The sequence below is a fragment of the Myodes glareolus genome, chromosome 7 (genome assembly GCF_982192425.1).
Source record: "Myodes glareolus chromosome 7, mMyoGla1.1, whole genome shotgun sequence".
Classification (NCBI taxonomy): domain Eukaryota; kingdom Metazoa; phylum Chordata; class Mammalia; order Rodentia; family Cricetidae; genus Myodes; species Myodes glareolus.
Genome location: NC_142032.1, coordinates 15221510 through 15247827, shown reverse-complemented (window position 1 = coordinate 15247827; position 26318 = coordinate 15221510). Strand labels below are relative to the sequence as shown.

The 26318-nt window shown below is 45.2% G+C and overlaps 1 protein-coding gene across 2 annotated transcripts; it reads left to right on the top strand.

Moving 5' to 3' along the window:
• Positions 1 to 16480: 16480 nt before the first annotated feature.
• Positions 16481 to 24365, top strand: Borcs7 (BLOC-1 related complex subunit 7). Of its 2 annotated transcripts, XM_048439017.3 has the most exons (5): positions 16723 to 16909; positions 21795 to 21857; positions 21938 to 21981; positions 22804 to 22824; positions 23875 to 24365. In XM_048439017.3, the coding sequence occupies exons 1-5, from the start codon at positions 16772 to 16774 to the stop codon at positions 23924 to 23926; spliced, it is 318 nt and encodes a 105-aa protein (XP_048294974.2). In that variant the 5' UTR covers positions 16723 to 16771; the 3' UTR covers positions 23927 to 24365. The 2 variants fall into 2 exon arrangements, with proteins under 2 accessions (XP_085550185.1, XP_048294974.2); XM_085694059.2 differs by lacking the exon at positions 21938 to 21981 and having other exon boundaries at positions 16481 to 16909.
• The last annotated feature ends 1953 nt before the right edge of the window (positions 24366 to 26318 follow it).

The following is a 26318-nucleotide window of genomic DNA, read 5'->3' as shown; positions in this document are numbered from 1 at the left end:
CCCAAAATAATAATAAGCTGGGAGTAGTGGCATGCACCTTAAATCCTAGAACTCAGGAGGCAGAGGCAGGTGGATCTCTGTGAGTTTGAGGCCAGCCTGGTCTACAAGAGCTAGTTCCAGAACAGTTAGAACTGTTACTTGGAGAAACGCTGTCTCAAAAAACCAAAACCAAACCAAAATCAACACCAAAACAAAAAAAACCCAACAAAACAAAACAAAAAAAACCCCACGAAAACAAAAACAAAACAAAACAAAAACCCTTAAGTAGAATTGCCGCATTTAGGTACACTGTGGCGGTATTTATTTCCAGCTCTCTGAACCTTCCATGTTTATGCACTTTTCTTTTCTTTTTTTTTTTAAACTTAGTTTTTTTTTAAAGATTTTTTTAATTTATTATGTGTACAACATTCTGCTTCCATGTATGCCCACACACCAGAAGAGGGCGCCAGATCTCGTTACAGATGGCTGTGAGCCATCATGTGATTGACAGGAATTGAACTCAGGACTTCTGGAAGAGCAGTCAGTGCTCTTAACCTCTGAGCCATCTCTCCAGCCCTCTCTTTTTTTTTTTTTTATTTTGGTTTCTTGGGACAAGGTGTTTTGCTGTAGTTTTGGAGCCTGTCCTGGAACTAGCTGTTGTAGACCAGGCTGGCCTCGAACTCACAGAGATCCGCCTGCCTCTGCCTCCCAAGTGCTGGGATTAAAGATGTGTGCCACCACCGCCTGGCCTGCTTATGCACTTTTCATGTGTAACTTGTATCGTCAGAGATAAGTAGAAGAGCAGTGTATTTGGTTGTTTCCACAAAAGTCTCATTTCTTGTGATGATTGGGGTGAGCTGTCCAGAGGAGAAAGCAGCCTCAGTCTGGTTCTCCAGTTCCAGGCTCCCCATTTTTCAGCCCCACTGACAAAGTCTCAGCAATCCTTCATCATCAGGGCTAGCTTCGCCACTCACACTGTTCTTCTGACCTTGCTCACTCTGTAGTTCAGGCTGTCCTCTAACCTCAGAGCTCAAACTGTCTTCCAGCCTCCGCCTCCCGAGTCCCTGTGCCAACAGGCAGATGTTCCTGGCTCTTTCATTAACTCGTTCTAAAACTTGGGCGTTCTTCCTCTCATTCTGGACACTCCTGATTGGCTTTCTGGTCTGTGGAAATGTGCAGTCAACAGACTCACAGTTCAAAGACCATCCTTCTCATTGGTGTTTCAGGGGTGGCTCGAGTGAGGAGAGTGGGTTCAGTTCCCAGCTCCCTGAAACCTCTGTGCCTACCATTTCAGGAGATCTGATGCCATTTTCTGACTGTCTCGTATACACACACGATGCATATACATATATGTAGGCAAAACACTCTTACAAGTAAAATAAGTTTAAAAAGACTGTCACTGAGTGCCGGCGGCACACCCCTTTAATCCCAGCTCTTGGGAGGCAGAGGCAGGCGAATCTCTCGTGCTGCTGTCTTCCCTCTGCTTTGATCCTAAGAGTAAGGAAGTTTTCGTCCATTTCCAACCTCAGACCCTTCTAACAATTTGACTAAATGATGCAATTGAGCACTTCCTACAATTCATGTGCACTATGCTGTTTAATCCTGCACAAGAACCATAGCAGAGCTTCTAGCTGGCATTAGGCCCCCTTTGCAATTGATAAATGGAGACAGGAGAACTAGCTAAATGTGGGGTCCTGGGCAGCCTGGCCACACAAGGGGCCCAGGTCTACACAGCTGCCATGGCAGGCAGCACCAGGTTCTAGGATAAGCCTTAAACTGACACCACCCAGGGAGGGTCCAATCATTAGATAGGAGAAGACCACCAGAGGTCCCTGAGCCCAGGACTCACCTATTCTCCTTTTGCCAAGACCCCTAGACAAATGTTAGTCAATTAGGAACCTCAACCTGGAAATCCCCTCACCCCAACTTCTACTGTGATAAAACCCTACCCTGACTGGGCTGGGCACTCTCTGCTCTCAACTGCTGTGCCGGACAGGCTGAGAGTCCAAGCTAAAGTTTGAATAAAGGTTTGTTGATTTAACATATGATCTTGGACTCTGTGGTGGTTTTTGGGGGACCCCACGATCTGGGTATAACACTAATGATGCAGCTGGAATCAGCAATGTAAAGCTCTTATCACACTCTTCCTTCCTTCCTTCCTCCCTCCCTTCTTTCCTTCCTTTAGCCCTCCCTTGTAGCTCAAATTCTAATTGGTTTTAATAATAAAAACCTGGAGTCAGATATTGGGGTCAAAGCTAAAAGATCAGAGAAGCAGAACAATCAGCCACTAGTTATTACTCTACAAAATCCTCAGACTGATAGGGGCATCCTGTCTCTAAGAATCCTCAGACTGAATCCTGAATCCTGTCTTCTCCCACTGTAACTTTCTCTCTCTACCCAATCATGTCACATCTAGTCTCCACCTCCCTGGTGTTGGGATTAAAGGTGTATGCCATCACTGCCTGGCCTCTATGGCTAACTAGTGTGGCTAGCACCGCACTCAGATCTTCAGGCAAGCTTTATTGGTTAGAACACAAACAAAATATCACCACACTCCTTCCCCTCCCTCCCCTCCTCCCCCTCCTTTCCTCTCCCTCCTCCCCCTCTCTCCCCTCCCTCCTTCCTCTTCTCCTTCCCCTCCTCCCCATCCCTTCTTTTGTGTTTTATTTTTGTCTGTTTTGGGCACTGGGGACTGAACCCAGAACCTTGGCCCTTGTGCATGCTAGGCAAGTATTCAACCACTGCACTATATTCCCAGCCCGGGAGTCTCTGAGCTGTTAGTCGCTATGTTATTCTGCTTTCCAAAATGTGTGTTGGGCTCTTCCTTACATTGACCTTTGGAACAATTGCTCTGATTCCAGGAACCGATCTTGCAGAAGTCATTCAGTGAATGCAACATCAGTTATGAAATCAGTGTTTGCCATTGTCAGCAATGCTCCCCATTGAAAGGAGCTGGAGTACCATGCAACCAGAACAGTGGAGAGAAACACTTTACTGTTCAGATGGAAATATTTCCAACACACCCCCTATAAATATTCGGTCCTCCCCCACATTCTGGAGCTTATTCTTTTATTCCCCTTTCGCAGAATGCGTCATTTGTCATTTTTCTTCTGTATCTCCAACTTCCTCTCTGTTTTCTTCTCCTCGGCTGATAAATACACTCAAAAGCGCCCCTCCACATAAGTGTTAAATTGATTTGAGCATGCTATAAGTTAAAGAAAAGCATTTTCTAAAGATAACAATTATGGACTGTGAAACTTAACATCCAATTATTTACTTCACTAAAAGATATTAGTTCCTTCAAAGACTTTAGTTGTATTTTGCAGCAGCTGCATGCTAAAAAAATCCATCTGTGTAGAAACATAGAATCTAGAACTAGCTGAGAATTCATAAATTATTTCATCCAACATCCTCATTCTATTAAAAAAACAAAAAAACAAAACTAGAGTCAAAGATTAAGCACTTTGCACAAACTTACTACCAATAAAGCCAGAAACAAGAGCATTTTCTTCCTAAAACAAAAATTCAGCTGACTCTGTTAACAAAATGTCCGAGCTTTTTTCTCATTCTCCGTGATATGGGGACTTGGAAGTGGTGAGACACTACAGCACTGCAGGCTGTGCAAGGCCTGAGAGGGGCTCAGGTGGTAGCCAGGCCTCCCTGTGGAGATGGGGAAGGCAGTGGTAGCAGACAGATCTTCTCCTGCAGGTGTCTGCCTAATACTCACAGTGAGGGACTCACTCCAATCCTCCCGCCCCATTTTGAGGCCACTAAACCTGTCAGGCACTTTGTCCTCACAGGCCCTCGGATCCCCAAAGATCCTGAGCAAAAACTTGCATGTGAGGGCTCCTGGGAGAATGGGCAGAGGAGGGCCACTTCCTGTTCTCTTCTTTAGAACTTTGGCCTTTTATTTTATTTTGGTTTTTCGAGACAGGGTTTCTCTGTAGCTTTGGAGCCTGTTCTGGAACTCACTCTGTAGAGCAGGCTGGATTTCCCCACGGGAGTTTTCATTTCAGTCAGACACTGTGGAGGACCGCAACCACATACTCCATTACAAGATGGCGCTGGCATCTGGTTTCACTGCCAGGTGAACAAGATAACGCACATGTGCTTGGTAACTTCCCACTGCTGTCCCTGCCTACTCCCGAGGCATCATCTGGGATAATGGGCAGCGGACCAATCCAAGAGTGATACGTCCGAAGCGAGGACTGTTTCCTATATAAGGGATGGGTTCCCTCATTCTGGGTCTCCGCTTTGGAAGCTTATGCTCTCTCTCTCAAGACGCATTAAAGCTTTTCTGCAGAAGGATATAAATGTCCCGCGTCGTTTTTGCGGGCGAGACGGTAGTGCGGGATATCTGGTGCTGAAACCCGGGACACCAGGGGACCCTGACCACTGCTCTCACCGCCGGAGACCCCTTGGACACAAGGAGGATTCAGAACTGCAGGTCTGTTTGCTCAGAGAGGTATGACTATTCCTGGACTTTTCGATTTGGGGCTTGACTTGTTTCCGCATTGGGAAGGTTTCGTAGAGGCCTTGGTACTTCTTTTAGCAGTTCTCTTATTTCTCGTCAGGAATTGCTTAGAAGATAAATCCTGCCAGGCGGTTGTTGCAGAGGGACGAAGTGTATTGGAGGAAGTCCAGGATAGCATATCAGAAACTGAATGCAATGAGAGGTTGGGCGCGTGCCAGAAAAGGACAGTCCCAGATAAGGAAAAAGGACTCCCCGATGGTTCTAAGAAAATAAGAATGGGGGAGAAGACTGACCTACAAGGTCAAAAGCTTTCTGTTATCAACAATAAGAAAAAAGGAAAAAACATTTGTTTATATCCTCTGCAGGAGCTCGAAGCTCTGCAAATTGAAAATGACCATAAAAATGAGCACGAAAGTTCTGGCTCAGGAGAAGAGGTAGAAAAACTAGATACAGAGGAGGAGGCAGAATTAAAAGAAGAAGCAGCTAAATATGAGAGGGAAAGATATCCCCATAATGGGGCACGGTCTTCCAGCGGTAGGGCCATGAGGTCATCCCAAACGGCCCATCCGCCTCCTTATGAGCCGTGCCCTCCCCCAACTGCCCCTCCGGCGCCTCCTTATGAGGAACGCCTTGGGCCAAAGACTTTTTCATTTATCCCTGACACGGTCAAGAAAAAGTTGCACCTGGCCTTCCCCGTTTACGAAGGGGAGAACGGGCGGGTGCATGCACTTATGGAGTACAACCAAATAAAAGAGTTAGCAGAGTCAGTCAGAAAGTATGGAGTGACTACTAATTTTACCTTAGCCCAATTGGACAGATTGGCCTTGACTGCCATGACTCCGGCTGACTGGGAGACAGTTGCAAAAGCGTCGCTTGTCAGCATGAGTCAATATTTGGAATGGAAAGCCCTATGGCATGAAGTGGCCCAGGAACAGGCCAGAGCTAATGCTCAGGCCTTAACTCCAGAACAACAACAATGGACCTTTGACCTCCTGACCGGGCGAGGGCGCTTCGCTGCTGCCCAGACAAACTATCTTTATGGCGCCTACCGCCAGGTAGCCAATACAGCTATAAGAGCATGGAAAGCCTTGTCAAAAAAGGGAGAAGGGAGCACTTCTCTCACCAAGATTATACAAGGGATTCAGGAGCCTTTTTCAGATTTCGTGACAAGAATGACTGAGGCAGCAGGACGCATTTTTGGCGATACTGATATGGCCATGCCACTCATTGAGCAGCTCATTTTTGAGCAAGCCACACAGGAGTGCCGTGCCGCCATAGCACCTAGGAAAAATAAAGGGCTACAGGACTGGCTCAGGGTCTGTAGAGAACTAGGAGGACCCCTGACAAATGCAGGTTTGGCTGCAGCCATCATGCAGTCACAAAAACGCCCTTTTAAAGGGCCAGACAAAAGAGTTTGCTTTAAATATGGAAAGCCAGGACATTTAAAAAAGGATTGTAGGTCATCAGAAAAGGAGAGAGTGCCTCCTACCCTTTGCTCACGCTATGGTAAAGGTTATCATAGGGCTGAGCTCTGCCGCTCCGTTAGGGATGTCCATGGCAAGATCCTCCCACCATTAGGAAACCCACAGACTGATGGTCCAAAAATCGGGATGATGGGCCCTCGGTCCCAGGGCCACCAAAAATATGGGAACAAGTTCGTCAGGGCAACGACCGAGGGACCCTCGGAGGCAGAACAAGAATGGACTTGTGTGCCTCCACTGACTTCCTATTGATGCCCCAAATGGGGGTACAGCCCGTCCCTATGCAGCTGCCTGAGCCCCTAACCCCCTGGAAGCATGGGCCTGCTTTTAGGGCATGGCTCGTTTACCCTACAGGGACTGATTGTCCACCCAGGCCTTGTTGACAGTCAGCACACGAAATACAAGCCCTATGCTCTTGCCCTAATGGAGTTTTTTCCATCAATAAAGGAAACAGGATAGCTCAGTTACTGTTTCTCCCAGCAGACATCCACCAGAGGCCGGAGAATAAATTAATGGGGTCAACAGGACAGGATTCGGCCTACTTGGTTGTTAGCCTTCAAGATCGACCCAAACTGATCCTTTGGGTTAATGGTAAATGCTTCGAAGGCATTTTGGACACCGGCGCGGACAAAAGTATCATCTCATCGCGCTGGTGGCCACAGTCCTGGCCCGTTACCGAGTCGTCTCATGCCCTACAGGGCTTGGACTACAGTGCAAACCCCACCGTTAGCTCCACCAGATTAACCTGGGAAACAGACGAAGGGCAGTCAGGATATTTTACACCATATGTCCTCCCCCTGCCAGTCAACTTATGGGGAAGAGACATGATGCAGGGTATGAGATTGACCTTATCTAATGCATATTCATCTCAGGCCCAAGATATAATGATAAGAATGGGCCATAGGCCAAAAAAGGGCTTGGGTCGCTCCAAGCAAGGAATACGGGAGCCAATAAATCCTAAACCTAATATCAACAAGCAGGGCCTGGGTTTTTCCTAGGTGCCACTGGGGCAACACGGCCCATACCATGGAAAACAGAGACCCCAATATGGGTTCCCCAGTGGCCACTTACCTCTAAAAAATTGGAAGCAATGAATCAGCTAGCTAATGAGCTATTGGTTCTGGGACACATAGAACCATCCACCTCTCCATGGAATACACCCATTTTTGTCATTAAAAAGAAATCAGGAAGATGGCGCTTGCTGCATGACTTGAGAGCCATTAATGAACAAATGCACCTTTTTGGGCCTGTACAGCGAGGGCTCCCAATGCTTTCAGCTTTACCCAAAAATTGGAGCCTGGTAATAATAGATATTAAGGATTGTTTTTTTTTTTTTTCTATTCCATTACATTCTGCTGATAGGCCTCGCTTTGCTTTTACTGTTCCTTCAATTAATCATATAAAGCCTGATAAACGCTTTCAATGAAAGGTTTTGCATTAGGGTATGGCCAATAGTCCAACAATATGTCAAATGCAGGAGGCTCTTGGACCACTTCGTGAACGTTTTCCACGTTTGCTTATGGTCCATTATATGGATGATGTACTCATATGTCATGAGGACTTACAGGTCCTAAAGAAAGCCTACCTGTTGCTCATTAAAAATTTACAGCTATGGGGCCTTCAAATAGCCGCTGAGAAGATCCAGATTGCAGATACTGGCCAATTTTTAGGTTCTGTTATCCTTCCTAAAAAGATCCTACCACAAAAAATAAAAATTTATAGGGACAATTTGCAAACGTTAAATGATTTCCAAAAGTTGTTAGGAGATATTAATTGACTGCAACCATTTTTAAAAATCCCCTCCGCTGGGGGTGCCTGAACCGGCCTTGGCCCGTGACCATACTGATGAATATTTTGCTTATCACCATAGATCCCTCATCTGGCGTTGGATGACGATACAGATGGAGGCCCGCGTTGGAGCACCGAACTGAGCCCCCCAAGATCCAAACGAGGAGCAAAAGGAGGAAGAAAATGACGAAGGACTGCGAGGGATACTATCACCCACTGATACAAGGGGTCGGATCTAATGAGAGTTTACCAAGGCCAGATGGACCGTGACTGAACGAGCATGTGATCCAACCAGATTCTCTGAATGTGGCCGGATTTTCTGAATGTGGCTGGCCTGCAGTCTTTCCGAGAAGCCATTGACAATGACACTGGGACTGGTTTCCTCTGCATATACTGGATTTTTGGGATCCAGTCTGTTTGGATGCTCACCTTCCTGGACCTGGAGTGAGGGGGGAGGAACTTGGACTTCCCACAGGGCAGGAGACCCTGACTTCCCTTGGGGACAAAGAGGGAGGAGGAGAGGGAGGGGGGGAGTGGGAGGGCGTTGGGAGGAGGGGCGTAAATGGAAACTTTTTATAATTTAATAAAATTACTAAAAAAAAAATCCCCTCCGCTGATTTGAAGCCATTGTTTGGTATCTTGGAAGGGGATACTCATATTACCTCCCCTCGGGCCTTGACGCTGGCAGCAGAAGCAGCCTTATTACTAATGGAAGAATCCATTAAGGAGGCACAGCTATGCCATATTGATAAAACTCAACCATTTGTTCTATATGTGTTTAAAACAAGAAAGCTACCCACTGCTATGTTATGGCAGGATGGACCGTTATTATGGATCCATCCACATGCTTCTCCTTACAAAAGTATTGATTGATATCCAGCTGCTATAGCTCAAATTGCCCTTAAAGGCCTTAAAATGTCTGTTAGTCATTTTGGTAAACATCCAACAGTTATGATAGTTCCCTATACCTCCTTTCAGATACAAACTTTGGCCGCCACCTCTGACGATTGGGACATTTTGGTTACCACCTTTTCAGGAAAAATTGATAATCATTATCCCAAACACCCTCTGCTGCAGTTCGCTGCATGTCATCCCATTATGTTTCCCCGAATTACGTCTTCTGCCCCGCTAAAAGACGGGATGACGGTATATACAGATGGCTCCAAAAATGGTATGGGAGCCTATGTTATGGGTTCCAAAATATATACAAAGAACTTTTCTGCCACCTCACCCCAGGTGATGGAATGTATGATGGTTTTAGAGGTTCTTCAAAGATTTCACTGTCTCCTTAATATTGTTTCTGATTCTGCCTATATGGTTAACGCTGTTAAATTATTAGAGACCGCTGGAATTATAAAACCTACTAGTACAATGACAGCTCTTTTCCAGAGGATACAGAACTGTTTACTAAATAGGAGAGCTCCATTTTTCATCACACACATAAGAGCACATTCGGGACTCCCGGGCCCCATGAGCTTGGGTAATGACCTGGCTGATCGCGCTACACAGCTTGATGCGGTAGCTCTTGCCTCCCTGTTGCAGACCGCTAAAACCTTTCATGATAATTTTCATGTTACAGCTGAAACCCTGCACAAACGTTTTTCACTTACCAGAAAAGAGGCTCACGATATTGTAACCCAATGTCACAATTGTTGCCAGTTTCTCCCTATCAGACACACTGGCATGAACCCCAGAGGGATTGCGCCTTTGCAAATATGGCAGATGGATGTGACTCATATCACTGCCTTTGGAAAACTTCAATATGTGCATGTGTCAATTGACACATGCTCTGGCGTTATTCATGCCACACCACTTACAGGAGAAAAAACCTTTTATGTCATTCAACATTGCCTTGAGGCATGGAATGTTTGGGGCAAACCCACATCTTTAAAAACGGATAATGGGCCTGCCTATACTTCTCAAAAGTTTAAACAATTTTATGCACCGATGCAGGTCACACACATTACAGGCCTGCCTTATAACCCCCAGGGGCAAGGCATTGTTAAACGAGCACATCACACACTCAAATCTTATCTACTTAAACAAAAAGGGGGAATAATGAAGGAGTTGCTCCCGACGCCAAGAGTGGCCATTGCCATGGCTCTGTTCACTATAAATTTTTTAAATTTGGATGATAATGGCCAGAATGCGGCAACACGACATTGTTCGGATCTACAGCGGCCCAAGGATTTGGTTAAATGGAAAGATGTGCTTTCTAATGAATGGAAAGGCCCAGATCCCATTCTATTGAGATCCAGGGGAGCTGTTTGTGTGTTCCCACAGGATCAGGAAAACCCATTCTGGGTGCCAGAGAGACTGACCCGAACGGTGAAAAGTGACCCACAACATGCGGACTCGCCTGAAGATTTGGCTTCTGTTCCTCCTGCCATTTTGCAGATGGATGACAACGGTTATGATGGAGCAGTGATGGGGGATACTCTCAGCCTTCCCAAAGCCGACACCAGTCAGCCATAGAATGGCGATGTTTCCTCGGGTTTTTACAACCAATAAGACTCTGGGGCTCCCCTACCTTCCTAGAGATGATTTATAAGCTTAGCCGAAGGATTCCAGTCCTGGGTCGTGTCCTTCATCTCCTACTTCAAAGAATGGGTGGGGGTGGGAATGTTTGGAGCAGCCCTATGCTGTGGAATAGTGTTTCTCCTCTGGATGGTCTGCTGACTCAAATCCCAAAGTCATAGGGACAAAGTGGTTATTGCACAAGGGCTGGCTGCCCTGGAACAGGGAACCTCTACTGGTGTATGGCTATCTATGTTGAAGCAGTAAGGTTTATGTCAACCAGCTCCTGCACCCCTAGGACAGTGGTCCATTGCACAGGGTGGAGTGCTTGGCTTAGCTAGCCCTGAAGGTTGTCGAGCTGAAGAGCATCACACAGAGAATGGCCCTCTCTGAGAGATATGTCGCCCTGCATAAGGGTTTCCTGCCACATATTCCCTTTCCCAGAAAAATGGCAGAGGGCAGGCTGGATAAGTTCCAGGTGTCATGAACCTAGGGGCAGATTCCGTGCAAGCCCATTATAATGTTTCCACTTTGGGAAGTGCGACCTCTATCTTTGCCTTCTGAGGGAGTTGCCTTTCTGCAAAGAAGTAAAAAAAGGGGGAGATGTGGAGGACCGCAACCACATACTCCATTACAAGATGGCGCTGGCATCCGGTTTCACTGCCAGGTGAACAAGATAATGCACATGTGCTTGGTAACTTCCCACTGCTGTCCCTGCCTACTCCCGAGGCATCATCTGGGATAATGGGCAGCGGACCAATCCAAGAGTGACACGTCCGAAGCGAGGACTGTTTCCTATATAAGGGATGGGTTCCCTCATTCTGGGTCTCCGCTTTGGAAGCTTATGCTCTCTCTCTCAAGACGCATTAAAGCTTTTCTGCAGAAGGATCCTAAATGTCCTGTGTCGTTCTTACGGGCGAGATGGTAGCGCGGGACAAGACACAAAACAGAACAGGACCAAAAAAGAAAAAAAATTCAGTACAGTTGCCTAGCACCTCAGGGTGTCCCTGAGCACCTCAGGGTGTCCCCAAACACCTCTGCCCTGTTACCGCAGCTCCGGAAACCTGTGCTGTGTGCCAGGTGTCACAACCTCCCACTAACGACGAGGAGGGTGCTGCTTTAGCAATACAAGCTGACTTCAGAATAGAACTAGTCTACAACCCATGGTGACAACAGAAGAGACTCCTCCGCCATGACACCCCAGCCAGCCCTCCCAAGTCCTTCTCCAGCTCTCGGGGAACTGGGATGTGCTTCGTAGTGATGGCAGACGCTCCTTTTGGAGTGCCTGCTTCTTCCTTTTCATTTAAGCCCACGACATTCTGAGAGTGCCACTTGGGTCAACTCAGGCATTAAGTTCCTTCTGTCCTGTTATTACTGAGTCCCCTTTACCTCAGAGGGTCCTTAGAGTACCCACAAACACTTCTAGAGAGCATTAAATATCATTTTTGATTTTTAGGGGAATCATAGTTATCTACTCACTCACCTGAGTCAGGAAATCTCTGGCAGTTATAAATGCCCTGGAAATTTTGTCTAGTTTGTAGGCTCTAACTAATTATTGCATCCCTAAGTCGGGCTCATTTTCTAGTGACTGCATCATGTGATTTTTTTTTAAAAAAAGATTTATTCATTTGCTATCTATCTGCATTCACAGAAGAGGGCATCAGATCTCTCTACAGATGGTTGTGAGCCACCAGGTGGTTGCTGGGAATTGAACTCAGGACCTCTGGAAGAGCAGCCAGTGCTCTTAACAGCTGAGACATCTCTCCAGCCCCACCAGAAGAAAAACCAGAACCAAACCAAAACAAACCTGGGGCTGGGGAAATAGCTGGATGTGAGTGGCAGGGAGGAAGAAGCAATTGAAGTCTGAGCTTGCTCCTTAGAGAGTGGCCATCTCCTGCTTGTTTTATAACACACAGAGGGTAATTCAAAGACTGAGCACTGTTCATGGGTTTGTGTAGGTGGAGACCGCTCGTTCATTTCCCGGGCTCCCAGACCCAAAATAATTACAAAGAAACTGTATTAATTACAAGGCTGCTCAGCCAATAGCTTTGGCTTCTTATTAAGAAACTCTTATATTTTAAATTAATCCATTTCTATTAATCTGTGTATTGCCACATGACTGTGGCCTACTGGTAAGATTCCATCGGGGGTCTGTTTCCTTCGGTGCCTACATGGCATTTCTCTGACTCCCCCTTCTTTCTCCCAGCATTCAGTTTTATTTCTCCACCTACCTCTATTCTGCCCTATCACAGGCTAAAACAACTTATTATTATTATTATTAACCAATGATAATAAAATATATTCACAGCATACAGAGGGGAATATCGGGTTTGGGGTGGTATTTCAACTATTGAGTCCTGGTGTTAGAATTCCAGGAAATACCATGCATGCATCATGTCCCACTTCGGGCATGTATGCTGGGAGATTCCGTACTCAGAAACAAGCTTTGGGGCACCTATGACCTGAGCTGACACACTGCCTCACCTAAGTCTCTTTAGAAGGAATGTGCTGCTGGAGAAGGCTGCGAAGGTGCCTGAGGTCAGTGGAGGTGGATAAAGGATTTCCTTCCTGACGGCACTAATGATTTTAAGATTTTTTAACTCTTTCACACACCTTTAATCCCAGCACTGCAGAGCCAGAGGCAGGAGGATCTCCGAAAGTTTGAGGTCAGCCTGTTCTACAAAGTGAGTTCCAGGACTACCAAGGCTACACAGAGAAACCCTGTCTCAAAGGAAAAAGAAAAAGAAAAAAGAAAGAAGGATAGATTTTTAAAAACTCTTAACAAAGCAGCTTATAGTGCTGATATTTTGAGATATAAGTATTTTGTGTGCTTTCCGGTGGAGGCCGACTGGAGCTCCAACTGAAGGTTTCCTCACACCCAGGGCACCTACAGGGCTTCTCTGACTGCTGTAGAGGCTGAGGAGGGTGTGCCTGAAGGCTTCCTCACACCCCGGGTGCGGTTTCTCTGGAATTATCACTATCATTGAAGCTCTTCCTCTCACCTGCAACATTCCAAGAGCTAACGCCCTGGAAACTTCCACCACAGACACAGGGCTTCTCACCAGTGTGAACTTGCAGAAGGATTTGAGATGGGAGCTCCCAGGGAAGGCTCTACCACACTCGGCATTTATAGGGCTTCTCCACAGTGTATTCATGCCTATTAAGTTTTCAAATATTTACCTTAGCATCACATTTATTGACCTCTCGAGTGTGATCTTGGCAGTTCTGTGGGTAAATTACAGTCAAACTCCCATAGTGTTGTATATCTGGGTGTCTGCCTGCATCTGTGTATGTGTACCATGTGCATGCCTAGAGCTTGCGAGGTCAGAAGAGCAAGTGGGATCCCCTGGAACTGGAATTATGGATAATTATGAACTGCCATGTTGGTACTTGGAACCAAATACACACACACACACACAATTAAAAATAAAATAAGAATAAATCTTTTTAAAAGGCAAAAGATTAAACTCAATGTTTCCAGAGGGTATGCGGGAGAGAGAATGGAAAATTCTTGTTTAATAGGTACACTCTTTACAATGATTAAAATATTCTGGAAATAATGATTATTGTTGTGTAGAGGGAGGCTGTTTGTTTGTTTTCTGGCTGCCCAGACCTGAAATAATCACACTGAAACTATATTAATTGCAATACTGTTTGGCCAACAGCTTAAGTGTATTTCTAACTAACTCTTACATCTTAAATTAACCCATTTCTATTACTCTGTATTTTACCATGAAATTTATGGTTTAATACCAGTGCATGGGTGTCTTTCTCTTCCAGCAGCTACATGGCATCTCCCTGACTCTGCCTTCTTTCCTCCTCTATCCGCTTGGAATTCCTGCTTTGCTCTATGCTGCTTAGTCACTGGACAAAACAGCTTTATTCATTAACCAATAAAAGCAACACATATACAGAAGGACTTACCACACCATTTCCCCTTTTCTGTTGAAATAAAAAGGAAGGTTTTAACTTTAACATACTAAAATTACATACAACAAAACAGGCATCAAGCAAAGATTACAATTATAATATTTATGTCTACTTTATCTTTTATTATAACTAAGGAAAACTATAATTATAACTATCTTTTCTTCAACTCCATCAAAAACTCCAGAAGGATATAATATTACCTAAGTAAACAGGAAGTGCTTTGTAAGAAACTTCCAAAACTCTAGAATTGACAGAGACATCTTGCTGCCTGGACAGTCACCCAAAATCCTTTTGTAACATTGGGGTATTCATCTTCAGCCTACAGGCCCATAGTATCAGTCTTCAGTGAAGCAGGAAATTTGAAGATCTGCTCTGCCTTGTACTGGAAAAATTCATCAGTTGTGTTTTTCTGTGTCCTGTAAAAATGTCTGGCAGTTTCTTTCATGAAGCAGGAACCCTGAAGGATAGACTCACCTTCTTTAGGCATTAAGCAATCCAGGCAAGAACAGTTTCTTGCCAAAATGTCTAACAAACTCCATAAGGAGCTTCTTTGATGTCCATTCTCTTGAAGTAGATTGGTGCTGCCAGGAGCAGATGAGTCTCATTGTCATGAAAAGTCCTAAGTTTTTAAAACATTTTAAATGCCATATTCTGTTAGTCTTTAAAGATTTGAAGAATACCTATCTATCTGAAATATATCTCTATATATCTAGAAAACCTAAACTAGCATGACTACAAGTTTGACTATTATAGATGATTATCTATTAACCTATATTTCTTAATTATATATTACATTTTTTAAATGAGCTGCACAATACCTTAATCAAGAACATAAATATATATAATAAAATTGACCTTAAATTTGTATCAATAAACATGTACTTAATGTTACTGATTGTACAATAGGATAATGAAATGACAAACTATATACATATGAGAAAGTCACATTTTGCTGTCATTACAATGGCCTTATGTATTTATAATAATTGTACACATCATCTTAACAACCTCTGAGATTGCATCTCAAAGGGTTGCTGTCTCAGTCAGTGGTCGCACTACTGGTAAGAAAATACTGAGCAAGCACATTAAGAGTTTATTTTAGTTCATAGTTTGAGAGTGTTCATCATAGTGCAGAAGTCATGATAGCCAGAATTTAAAGCAGCCAGTCCAGTTTATCCAAAGTAAGAAGCAGAGAGCAATGAGTTACTCACGTTCAATTTATTTTCTCCTTTTTATTTGTCTAGGACCCCAGCCCAGAGAATGGTGCTACCCATAGTTCAGGTGGCTCTTCTCACGCCATTATGTAGATTAACCAAATCTAGGTAATCCCTCATGGACACATTCAGAGGCTAGTCCAATATAGATAACCCATTATAGACATGTCCAGAGGCTAGCCCAATATAGATAACCCATTATAGACATGTCCAGAGGCTAGCCCAATATAGATGATCTTTCATCCAGAGGTTAACCTAATATAAATAATCCTTCATAGACATGTTCAGAGGCTAACCTAGTATAAATAATCCTTCATAGACATGTCCAGAGGCTAATTCAATAAAGATATTCCTCCATAGACACATTCAGAGGCTAGTCCAATATAGATAATCCCTCATAGACATGTCCAGAGGCTAACCTATGGACATTACCTGTCCTAGGTAATTCTAGGCTCTGCCCAGTTAACAATGCTAAACCATCACAGTTGCTAAAGAACCTTTTTTTCTTCTTCTGGTAAATGAGATCAAAAGGTGGTTTCTGTTGTGCATTCACCTACAATTACAGTGGATACAGTAAATCCATGGTCCCAAGTGTGGCACAGGGGAGTTAAGGGTCTCGTTTATTAGACTCCCAGAGAACTGCAGGGTTTCAGCTTGGAAAGGAGCAGGGCCACAGCCATAAGACACCGAGGCTTTGAGCGTGGCCTACTGGGATTTTAACATTTTTAATCTGAAATATCTCTGTATGAAGAGAAAATTGCTGTTGTCATGGTGAATGCTTTTAAATACCAGCACTCAGGAGGTAAGGGAGCTCTCTGGAAGCTGGAGCCAGTAGGAGGTACATACTGAGGCCTTGTCTCAAAAACTAACAAACAAAAATCGAAATTGGCTGAACAAAAAATAGCTTAGGAGAAAAATTATGGAGTCTGTGATGACCACCTCCAGCAAAGGTAGACTCTAGCAAGTCAGTATACTAGTAAAAGAAATGTGTACAATGAGGCAACTCATGAGTATCTAACTTGTGCCAAGTTTTTAAAGTATAAATAGGAGCTGGAAGGACGGTTCAGTGGTTAAGAGCAACTATTGCTGTTGCAGAGGGCCAGGGTTTGAGTAATTTGTAGCCACATCACTGCTTAAACGGTAGAACTGGGTTGTTCTTCTAACTCTAAACTACAGATTCACCTAAATCATGTTATATCCGCTGCAGGGTGGCTTGCTTAAACCCTATCCTCCTTCCATTTTCATCAAACGAACACTTTAAATCACTTTGGAAAGCAGGTTGAGCTAAGCGCATGCGGTCCTTCCTCTTTGCAGGATTGGACGCTTTGAGTCTCTTTTGGCCCCAGGGACTCGCCGTCGTCCGGCAGCGGCGTTCGCGGGTTGAGACTATGGCGACTGGGACGCCGGACTCGCAAGCACGATTTGGTCAGTCGGTGAAGGGGCTTCTCACCGAGAAGGTGAACACCTGCGGGACCGACGTGATCGCGCTCACCAAGCAGGTGCTGAAAGGCTCGCGGAGCTCGGAGGTGAGCGTGGCTCCGAGGGGAGCGGAGCGTGGCCCCGACCCAGGGCTCCCGGCGTCCGCTCCGGGAGGGGCGGCGCACTGCATCCTGGGAGAGTCGGGCGTCAGGGTGCGTTTCTTTAGTTTAGGTGAGCGCATCTAGCTGGAAGAGGCAATGTGATGGGAACCTGTGCTCCAGAAAGGGGAGAGGCACAGCCGCTCCTACCCAGTGCTTGGTTTTTCTCAGGGATATCTCTAGTGGATGCCAGTCCCCTTTCGAAACTCAGCTTGGTGTTGCTCTCAGCTTCCAAGATTCCTTTCGCTCCTTTATCTGTCTGTGGTTTATTCTTCTGGCCATGTTCTTCATTGTTCTCAGAATAGCTTTTTCCATTGCCCTGTTCTTTCCCCGCTTCACCCTCCTCCATCAGATTCAATGAATGGAATGATTTGATGACGTGTACACTCGTCTGCCGCGTGAGCCACCACACTTGACTCCCCAGCCCTTGAGTTCTAGGGAATCAAACTCGGGTCCTTGTTCTTAAAAGGCAAGCACTTTACTGAGCTCTGTCCTGGGTCTCTCAGCTATATAATTTAAGGAGATAATGTGGGAAGTGATTAAATGGGGGGGGCAGTGAGACACTGTAATTATGAAAATAAGAAACTCTTGAGTTAATTATGAGCGAGTCAGTGATCAAAACTTAGGAGAAAAGTTTGTGAAATCTAGAAAGATTCTGTACTGATTGTTTCTGTTATCTTTCTTGCTAACAAGGTAAACCTGGAAGTGTTAAATGATGTGTATCCGAGAAAACGCTGCAAGTGTCAACAAATTATCTGTTATTTTGGGAAAAGCCTTGGCTCATATGTAGCTTTGGCTGTCTTGGAAGTCATTCTGTAGACCAGGCTGGCCTCAAAGTCACAGAAATCTGCCTGCCTCTGCCTCCCCAGTCACGGGATTAAAGGTGTGCACCACTACCACCAGCAGAGACCACGTCTTAAAAAAACAAATGCAGAGTCTGATCTCTGTGAGTTCAAGGCCAGTCTGCTCTATGGAGTGTGTTCTGGGACTGCCAAAGCTACACAGAGAAACCCTGTCTCACACAAACAAAAACCCAACCAAAAACCAAAGTAAATGCAGAGAACAAGTGAGGAATGATAACCTGATGTTAACCCTCCCTACACACACACACACACACACACACACACACACACACACACACACACACGCACGCACATGCACACACACACCAACATGTAACAAAACTTGTACCAGCATCAAGATTCTACATGTTATCACAGAGATGCCCTAGGTTGCAGACTCACATCAGTGTTTGGGTCATTGCTCACACAGCACAGAACAGCAACAGCCTCCAAGTCTGTGAGCGGAGACCTGACGGATGTCCTCGTCTGTCTGTGTGGTGTAGGGTGATATTTGGGGTTGAGGGTGAAAGAGTGGTTGAGGAGATTCTCTCACGTGGTGTGAATGTGAGTGGCCTCATAGGCTCACGTGTTTGAATGTTTAGTGGTTTGGTTCGGAAGGATTAGGAGGTGTGGCCTTGCTGGAGGAGGCGTGCCACTGGGGATGGGCTTTGAGGTTTTAAAAGCTCACACCAGGCCCATCTCTGCCTCCAACTTGTGAATAAGATATAAGCTCTCAGCTTTCGCTTGCAACAAACCTGCCTGCTGCCATGCTCCCTGCCATCGTGATGGTCATGGGCTCATCCTCTGAAACGTTAAGCCAACGCCCAACTAAATGCTTTCATAAATTGCCTTGGTTATGTGTCTCTTCACAGCAATAGAAAAGTAAGATATCTTTCTCTTTCATATTTCCAGTGAGATATGTATATATATGTGTGTGTGTGTGTGTGTGTGTGTGTGTGTATGTGTGTGTGTGTATGTATGTATCATATATTGGATATGTAGATAGATCTATTTATCTCAGGGTTCTAGTGTAAAGTGGAGAATTGCAAGGTATGGGGCAGTACCTATATAAGTTGTAAGTAAGGTGGGAGTAAGGGTACAAGTGGCCTTTGGTGTCTTTGAGCTTCACTGGCATGCATTCAGCCAACTGCAGACTGGAAATGTAGTCAGTGTTTCTATCTGTACTGAAACGTGTAGTTTTTTCCTAGATACTGTATAAGTTATATAGCATTTTCATTGTATTAGGTAATACATGTAATTTAGAGTCTGGGCGTGGTGTCACATAGCTGTGATCCCAGCACTTGCAGGTAGAGGCAGGAGATCAGAAGTTCAAGATCATCCTCAGTTACTCAGTAAGTCTGAGACTAGACTGAGCTATATGAGATCATGTTTACAAAAACAAGGCATGGGACTGAGGAGAGGGCTCCGTGGGCAAGACTACTTGCTCTGCAGATGTGAGGGCCCGAGTTTCCTTTCCCAGCAACATCAAAAGCCAGGCTTGACGGTGCATGCTTGCAACCCCAGCATTAGGGATGTAGACTGGTAGATACTGAGATCACACTAGCCAGCCAGCCTAGCCGAAACAATGCACCTCCAGTTCTGTCCAAGTCTTATCAAGTCCATAAGACAGAGATGATAGAGGGAACATCTCAAGTCCTTTCCTGGCTTCCCTGTTTACATACCTGTGTGTGAACCTGTGCGCGTGCGCGCATGCACACACACACACACACACACACACACACACACAGAGTACAGACACAGCAGAAACAGTAGGCTTGATAGAGCACTTGGGAGGCAGAGCCAGGTGAGTCTCTTGAGTTTGAAGCCAGTCTGGTCTACATGGTGAGTTCCAGGACAGATAGAGCTTCATAGAGAGACCCTGTCTGAAAACCACCAAAAGTAACAACAACAAAAACAAAACAAAAAAGTCCACCAAAAAATGTAAAAAGTAATCAAGAGAGATTCAAACGTTTGAAAGGATGTGTAGGTAATATGCAAGCACCATCTTATGTAATGGCCTTGGGCATCTACAGATATCAGGACTAGAAAGGAAGCTCAAACTAGTAAAACGGCCGCACATGGGAGAGAACAGGGCAGGAAGGGGCAGAGGTGGAAGGCTTACTTCATTGTTCAAACTTTAGAAGCACATGAGATTTATTCATTTTAAGTTTTAAAAAGAATGAACTTCAGCAATGCTGATGTTTCTGGTTAATTTGGAGTCATCAGCTGCTAGAATTTTCCTAGCCAATGTGAACAGGGAGGGTTTGATGTGTCGGTGGGACACACATACTCTGCAGGGTTAGGGTGCCATGCCAGGGCCAGAAAGCTGCAAGAGGCCTGATCTCTGCTCACTTCTCACATAGCTTTAGCTTTGCCTGAGCTCAGGTCATGGTGCTGAGTCTGAGCTCAACATTTCTTTATAGGGCTCAGGCCCCACTGTCCCTGAACTCAAAAGTTGGCCTCTATATTTCCTCTTGCTTCTCTTTCTTAGCTCCGTCTGACCAGCTTTCCTATTCTAAGCCTTGAATAGTGGTGACAGCAGTGGTAGCTGCTACTTCTTTCTCCTCCTCCTCCTTTTCCTCCTCTTTCTCCCTTCTTCTCCTCCTCCTCCTCCTCTTCCTTCTCCTCCATTTCCTCTCCCTCTCCTTCTTCCTTTGTTTCTTTTTGTTCTTCTCCCCCTTCCCTTCCCTCTGTCCTTCCCCCTTTCTCCTTTTGCTGTGGGACAATGGTTTGTATCCTGTCAATTATATTTTAAATAAATTTAAATAAATGCTGATTGGCCAGTAGCCAGGCAAGAAGTATAGGCAGGACAACCAGGCAGGAAGTAGAGGCGGGGTGATGAGAACAGGAGAATTATGGGAAGAAGAAAGCTTATTCTGGGGGATAAGGGTAGATGGGGGGAGAGAAGGGAGAAGGGGAGGATGGGGAGAGCTTGAGGGAATGGGATGGTTGGGATGAAGGAGGGGTGGATGGGATGTGGGAACAGGGAAGTATATATCTTAATTAAGGGAGCCATTTTAGGGTTGTCAAGAGACTTGCCTCTAGAGGGGTTCCCAGGTGTCCAAGGAGATGTCCCCAGCTTGTTTCTTGAGCAGCAGAGGAAAGGGTGCCTGATCTGGCCTTGTCCTGTAGCCACACTGATGAATATCTTGCATATTACCATAGAACCTTCATCTGGTGATAGATGGAGATAGAGACAGAGACCCACATTGGAGCACTGGACTGAGCTCCCAAGGTCCTAATGTGGAGCAGAAGGAGGGAGAACATGAGCAAGGAAGTCAGGACCACGACGGGTGCATTCACCCACTGAGACAGTGGGACTGATCTAATGGGAGATTACCAAGGCCAGTTGGAATAGGACTGATGGAGCATGTGATCAAACTGGACTCTCTGAATGTGGCTGACGGTGGAGGCTAACTGAGAAGCCAAGGACAATGGCGCTGGGCTTTGATTCTACTGCATGAACAGGCTTTGTGGGAGCCTTGTCTGTTTGGATGCTCACCTTCCTGGACCTGGGGGGAACGGGGAGGACCTTGGACTTCCCATAGGGTAGGGAACCCTGACTGCTCTTTGCCCTGGAGAAGGAGGGGGAGGAGGAGTGGAGGGAAGGGGAGGGAAGTGGGAGGAGGGGAGGAGGTGGAAATTGTTAATTTAAAAAAAAAAACAGTTAAGAACTTTTTCTAGCTAGGCAGTAGTGGCACACACCTTCAATCCCAGCACTTGGGAGGCAGATGCCAATGAGATTGGTTTTCTTTCTTGGTGCTGGGCATTGAACCAGGTCTATCAAGCTAAATCACCACTCATTTTTACATTCCCTTATTTTGAGACAGGGTCTCACTAAATTAGCCAACCTTACTTCTGTAGTCCAGGCAGGCCTGGAAGTTGTAATCTTCTTGCCTTAGCTTTCCTAGCAGCTGAGATTACAAGCCTGCACCACCAGGCCAGTCTGAGGTGGGAGTTTTGATCATTACCGTTTTATTTTTGTCTTCCAGCTGCTAGGTCAGGCAGCTCGAAACATGGTTCTACAGGAAGATGCCATCTTGCACTCAGAAGATGTAAGAAACCGTTTCTTTTATGGTGTGGTTTGTATAACCATAGGGAAGTGGACTATTCTGTTTATCTCTCTATTATGCAGAGTTTAAGGAAAATGGCAATAATAACCACACATCTTCAGTACCAGTGAGTATGCCCCAACCAGCAGTCACCGACTGCTCCTTATCCTCAGCCTGTATACATCCTTTTGTGCTTCATTCAGCACATCTTCCCATGGAGTGGGGTGGAGGTGGGAGTGGGGTGGAGGTGGGAGTGGGGTGGAGGTGGGAGTGGGGTGGAGGCAGGAGTGGGATGGAGGCCAGGAGTGGGGTGGAGGCGGGAGTGGGGTGGAAATGGGTAGAGTTGATCAAGGGGAAAGACACTGAGGCTTCAGGGACAGTTGGGGTGTGGGAGAGCGAGAGCCAGGGCCTCTTGCTTTGGTCCTCCCTGTGTTAACTGAGAGCTCTACAAGGGAAGAACCCACAGAGGCAGAGCTTGCTGGGACCATGCTTCAGTTTGTGGCCCCTGGGAGACACTTGATCAGTATCTGTCCACGCTGTGCCCAGTGTCTCTCCTCCCTAGGAGAAAGGAGTGTGATGGTGGCTGGCACTCCTGCATATAACACAGCACCAGCAAAGTCATTCCGATTTTAAAATACACAGACAGTGCCTTCATTGTAGTGATGAAGGAAAGTATAATTGAATTTGCCTTTTTCTTTTCTTGACTTATATTTTATGTGGTTGATAAGATGCTTGCATACCCTTTGGGATTGTATGGCTGAGAATTCAAGTCCCAGTAACTAACGTTAAAGCTGTCTTTTAGGTGTGCACATATTAAAAAAGTGGTTATTCGTCTCCACGTAATTATACTAAGTTTAAGTATTCATTCTGCCTGTGTGATCTGTTGATGACAACTGCTATTGGTTCACTGGGTCTCCTTATTTCTTTCCTTTTTCCCTTCCTGACTTAGACAAGAAGCTATTCAGAAGAAGTAAGTGACCTCAGAGATGGTGGGTGGGGCTGACTAAAGCATGCTGGGACTGACACCTCAGAGGTGGTGGGTGGGGCCGACTGAAGTATGCTGGGACTGACACCTCAGAGGTGGTGGGTGAGGCTGACTGAAGCATGCTGGGAGTGACACTTCAGAGGTGGTGGGTGGGGCCAACTGAAGCATGCTGGGAGTGACACCTCAGAGGTGGTGGGTGGGGCTGACTGAAGCATGCTGGGAGTGACACTTCAGAGGTGGTGGGTAGGGCCCACTAAAGCATGTTGGGACTGACACCTCAGAGGTGGTGGATGGGGCTGACTGAAGCATGCTGGGAGTTACACCTCAAAGGTGGTGGGTGGGCCGACTGAAGCATGCTGGGAGTGACACTGCCTTTCTCAGGGATCAGTGTCAAACTGGTTAATATGTGCTTTAAGTGACCATGCTCTGGATTGCCTGTTTAGAATGTAAAGAACACAGTGTATTTTAAAGGTGTGCAGGAACTGGATTCACTGCTTATTAAGTTCTAGAAGTTACAGGGTACAGAGTCACACTTAGGAATAGACATCCATTTATATCGGTGATAATACTCATAAATAGAGCAAGCATACTAAAGTCATTAAACAGTCTCATTTTTATTAGCTGCATTAAGTTTTTGTAAACCTTTTATCTTTTTAATCTAAGGCTTCTCACTATGTAGTCCAGGCTAACCTGCCCTCACAATCCTGTCTCTGCTTCCCAAATGCTTGGTTCCAGGTGTGTGCCACCATGCCCATCTGCGAAACCTTCTCATGGTTTACTTTTCTCCCCAACCTTGAGATGGAATCTTACTGTGTTTCCATGGTGGCCTCACACTCTTGGATTAAAGTGACCCACCCCCCAGCCTTAGCCTCCCAGGTAACTGGGACAAACAGTTGTGCCCCAGTGCCGGGCCGAGGCCAAGTGGACTGCTGTAAGTTTGGACTTAGCTGTAACAAGACTGACGCACTAAAGGACAAAGCATACAGAGAAAGTCCTTCCTGCTCACTGCAGGCAACCTGCTCTGTTCATTTCTAGTGTTGAACAGTCACCTGACCTGCAGGACCAGTTGAGTCATTTACTGAAGTAACACGCTAGAACAGGAATTGGCTTCTTTGCCCGATGCTGAGGAGGACCTCTCTTACACGGTCATCACGCTGTGTGCTTGGTTTCCATTTTCATCTCCAAAAGTTCATCTGGAAGAGACTTGTGAAGAGGAGCCAGGTGACTCAACTTGGAATCACTTCTTTTGTTTTTGTTTTTTTTTTTTTGAGACAGGGTTTTTCTGTGTAGCCCTGCCTTTTCTGGAACTCACTTTGTAGGCCAGGGTGGTCTGGAACTCAGAGATTTGTCTGCCTCTGCCTCCCAAGTGCTGGGATTAAAAGGCATGTGCCACTACCATCTGGCCTTGGAATCACTTCTTAAATTGGATTAATCCATACTCTTATCAGATATTTAAGTTGTGTTTAATTTCATATTAAAATAGAATTAATAAGCACTGAAAATAAAAGACACCTTAGCTTGCTGAACCCTGTGCTGTGCTGTCTAATGTGATCCTTGGGCCTTAAGCTCATCGCTGCGCCATAATTTTTCTTTTCTTTGTTTTTGGAGGCAGAGTGTCCCTGTGTAGCCTCCTGGCTTTGAACTCAAAATCCTGTGGCTGCCTTTCCAGTGCTGGGATTACAAATTACCACACCTGGCCTCTGAGTAACAGACAGTCACTTGGGAGTAACAAGATACTTGGGAGGCTGAGACGGGGCTGGGGAGATGGGAGCACTTGAGCCCAGGAAGTTGAGGCCGTCCAGTGCAATACAGTCTTTCTGTCTCCAAGAAGACGAGGCAGAGGGAGGGGCTTCTATTGTGAACATGTGATAATGATTCATACTTAAGACGTTTGATCGTTCATTCAAGAATTTTTCTTTAAGGGACAGGATAATGGCAGACTCTTACATGACAATCAGGCCAATGACATCCTCTCTGGCCAGCTGCAGCCCCTTGCCTTGGCCTCTGTTCCTGGCTCCTTTCTTTCTGTGACCCTTGATTAAGTGACCTTGGTTCATTTTGTAATTTTACAGCCACCCCATTCCCTTCACATCTGGGTAACCTACGCAAGTAGATCTTCTGATAATTAGGTAAAGTTACAAAATGAACTACATAGAGATACCCAGTCTCAAACAAAACAAAAAGTCTAAAAATATATAAAACCAGTAAGTGATTGTTACAGATTAGTTTGTTAAAGTGTCACCTCAACCACTGAAGTACAAATTAATAAATATATCACCGACTATGACATGTATAAAATGAATTAGATTTGAAGAGTTCTCTCTCAGCTTAATGCTAAAATTTTAGTCAATGTAAAAATGTCTGACTCCTTATAAAGATATGAAATTACAAAACTAGTATTTGAAAGAATGCATCCAGATCAGTTATGAGAAATAATCCACAAAGTGCTAAAGAAGCAGCAGTTAAAATAGCATTTGCTTGTGGTACCATTTCTATGACTTCTGTAAACTCTCAAAGAACAGACCCTTTCCCTATACTCCCAGCATATAAAACATGACCATTAGAAGCTGGTGAGATGGCTCAGAAGTTAGGAACACTTGCTACTTTTGGAGAGGGCCCAGATTCAGTTCCCAGCACCCACTTCAGACAGGTCACAACTGTCTATAACTATAGCTCCAAGGGCTCTGATGTCCTCTTCTGGGCTCCACAGACATCTACATTCACATATATGTGTTTGAACATGCATATACACATATTGATATACATAATAAAAATAAATATTAAAAATCATTAAAACAATTCATTTGCTAAAGAAAATGTGATTTTCATCTATAAATAAAAGGCAAGATTTATGGATATTGATGTTTAAATTTATTTTTCTGTGTATAGATGTCTTGCCTGAATGTATGTCTATATACCATATGTGTGCAGTGTCTGAGGAGACCACAAGTATCGGATCTCCTGGAGCTGGAGTTACAGACAGTTGTGAGCTATCATGTGGGTTCTGGGAATCAAACTCAGAACCTCTGGAAGAGCAGCAAGTTCCCCTAAGTGCTGAGCTAGCTCTTGAGCCCTTAGGAATGCTGGCTACTTTTGAAAGCTCTACTCTGTTTTCTAATTACAAAAGAATTTAGGGTAGCCAGGGCTATGTAGTGAAACATTATCTCAATTTATCTCTTCTACTTTTTTGTTGTGTATGTGGGGATAGGGTACACATGTGGAGGTTAGAGGAGTAACTTTTTGTACTAGGAGGCCACTAGTTCATTTCCCGGCCACCCTTACCTGAAATAATCATACAAAAACTATATTATTTACAATACTTTTTGGCCAATAGCTTAAGCATATTGCTAGCTAGCTCTTACATCTAGAATTAACCCATTTTCATTGTTTTATATTTTACCACGAGGCTCGTGGTCTACTGGCAAGCTTCCAGCTCACAGCTTGTGTCTTTCCCCTCTGGCGGCTACATGGCGTCTCAA

Bases quoted from the DNA above. Each gene is read 5' to 3' on its own strand.
- Borcs7 (XM_085694059.2), top strand. From the start codon at position 16,676: ATGCGGTCCTTCCTCTTTGCAGGATTGGACGCTTTGAGTCTCTTTTGG. The intron at 16,910-21,794 runs GTGAGCGTGGCT...TTTGTCTTCCAG, and splicing joins AAGGCTCGCGGAGCTCGGAG to CTGCTAGGTCAGGCAGCTCG. The intron at 21,858-22,803 runs GTAAGAAACCGT...TTCCTGACTTAG, and splicing joins CCATCTTGCACTCAGAAGAT to ACAAGAAGCTATTCAGAAGA.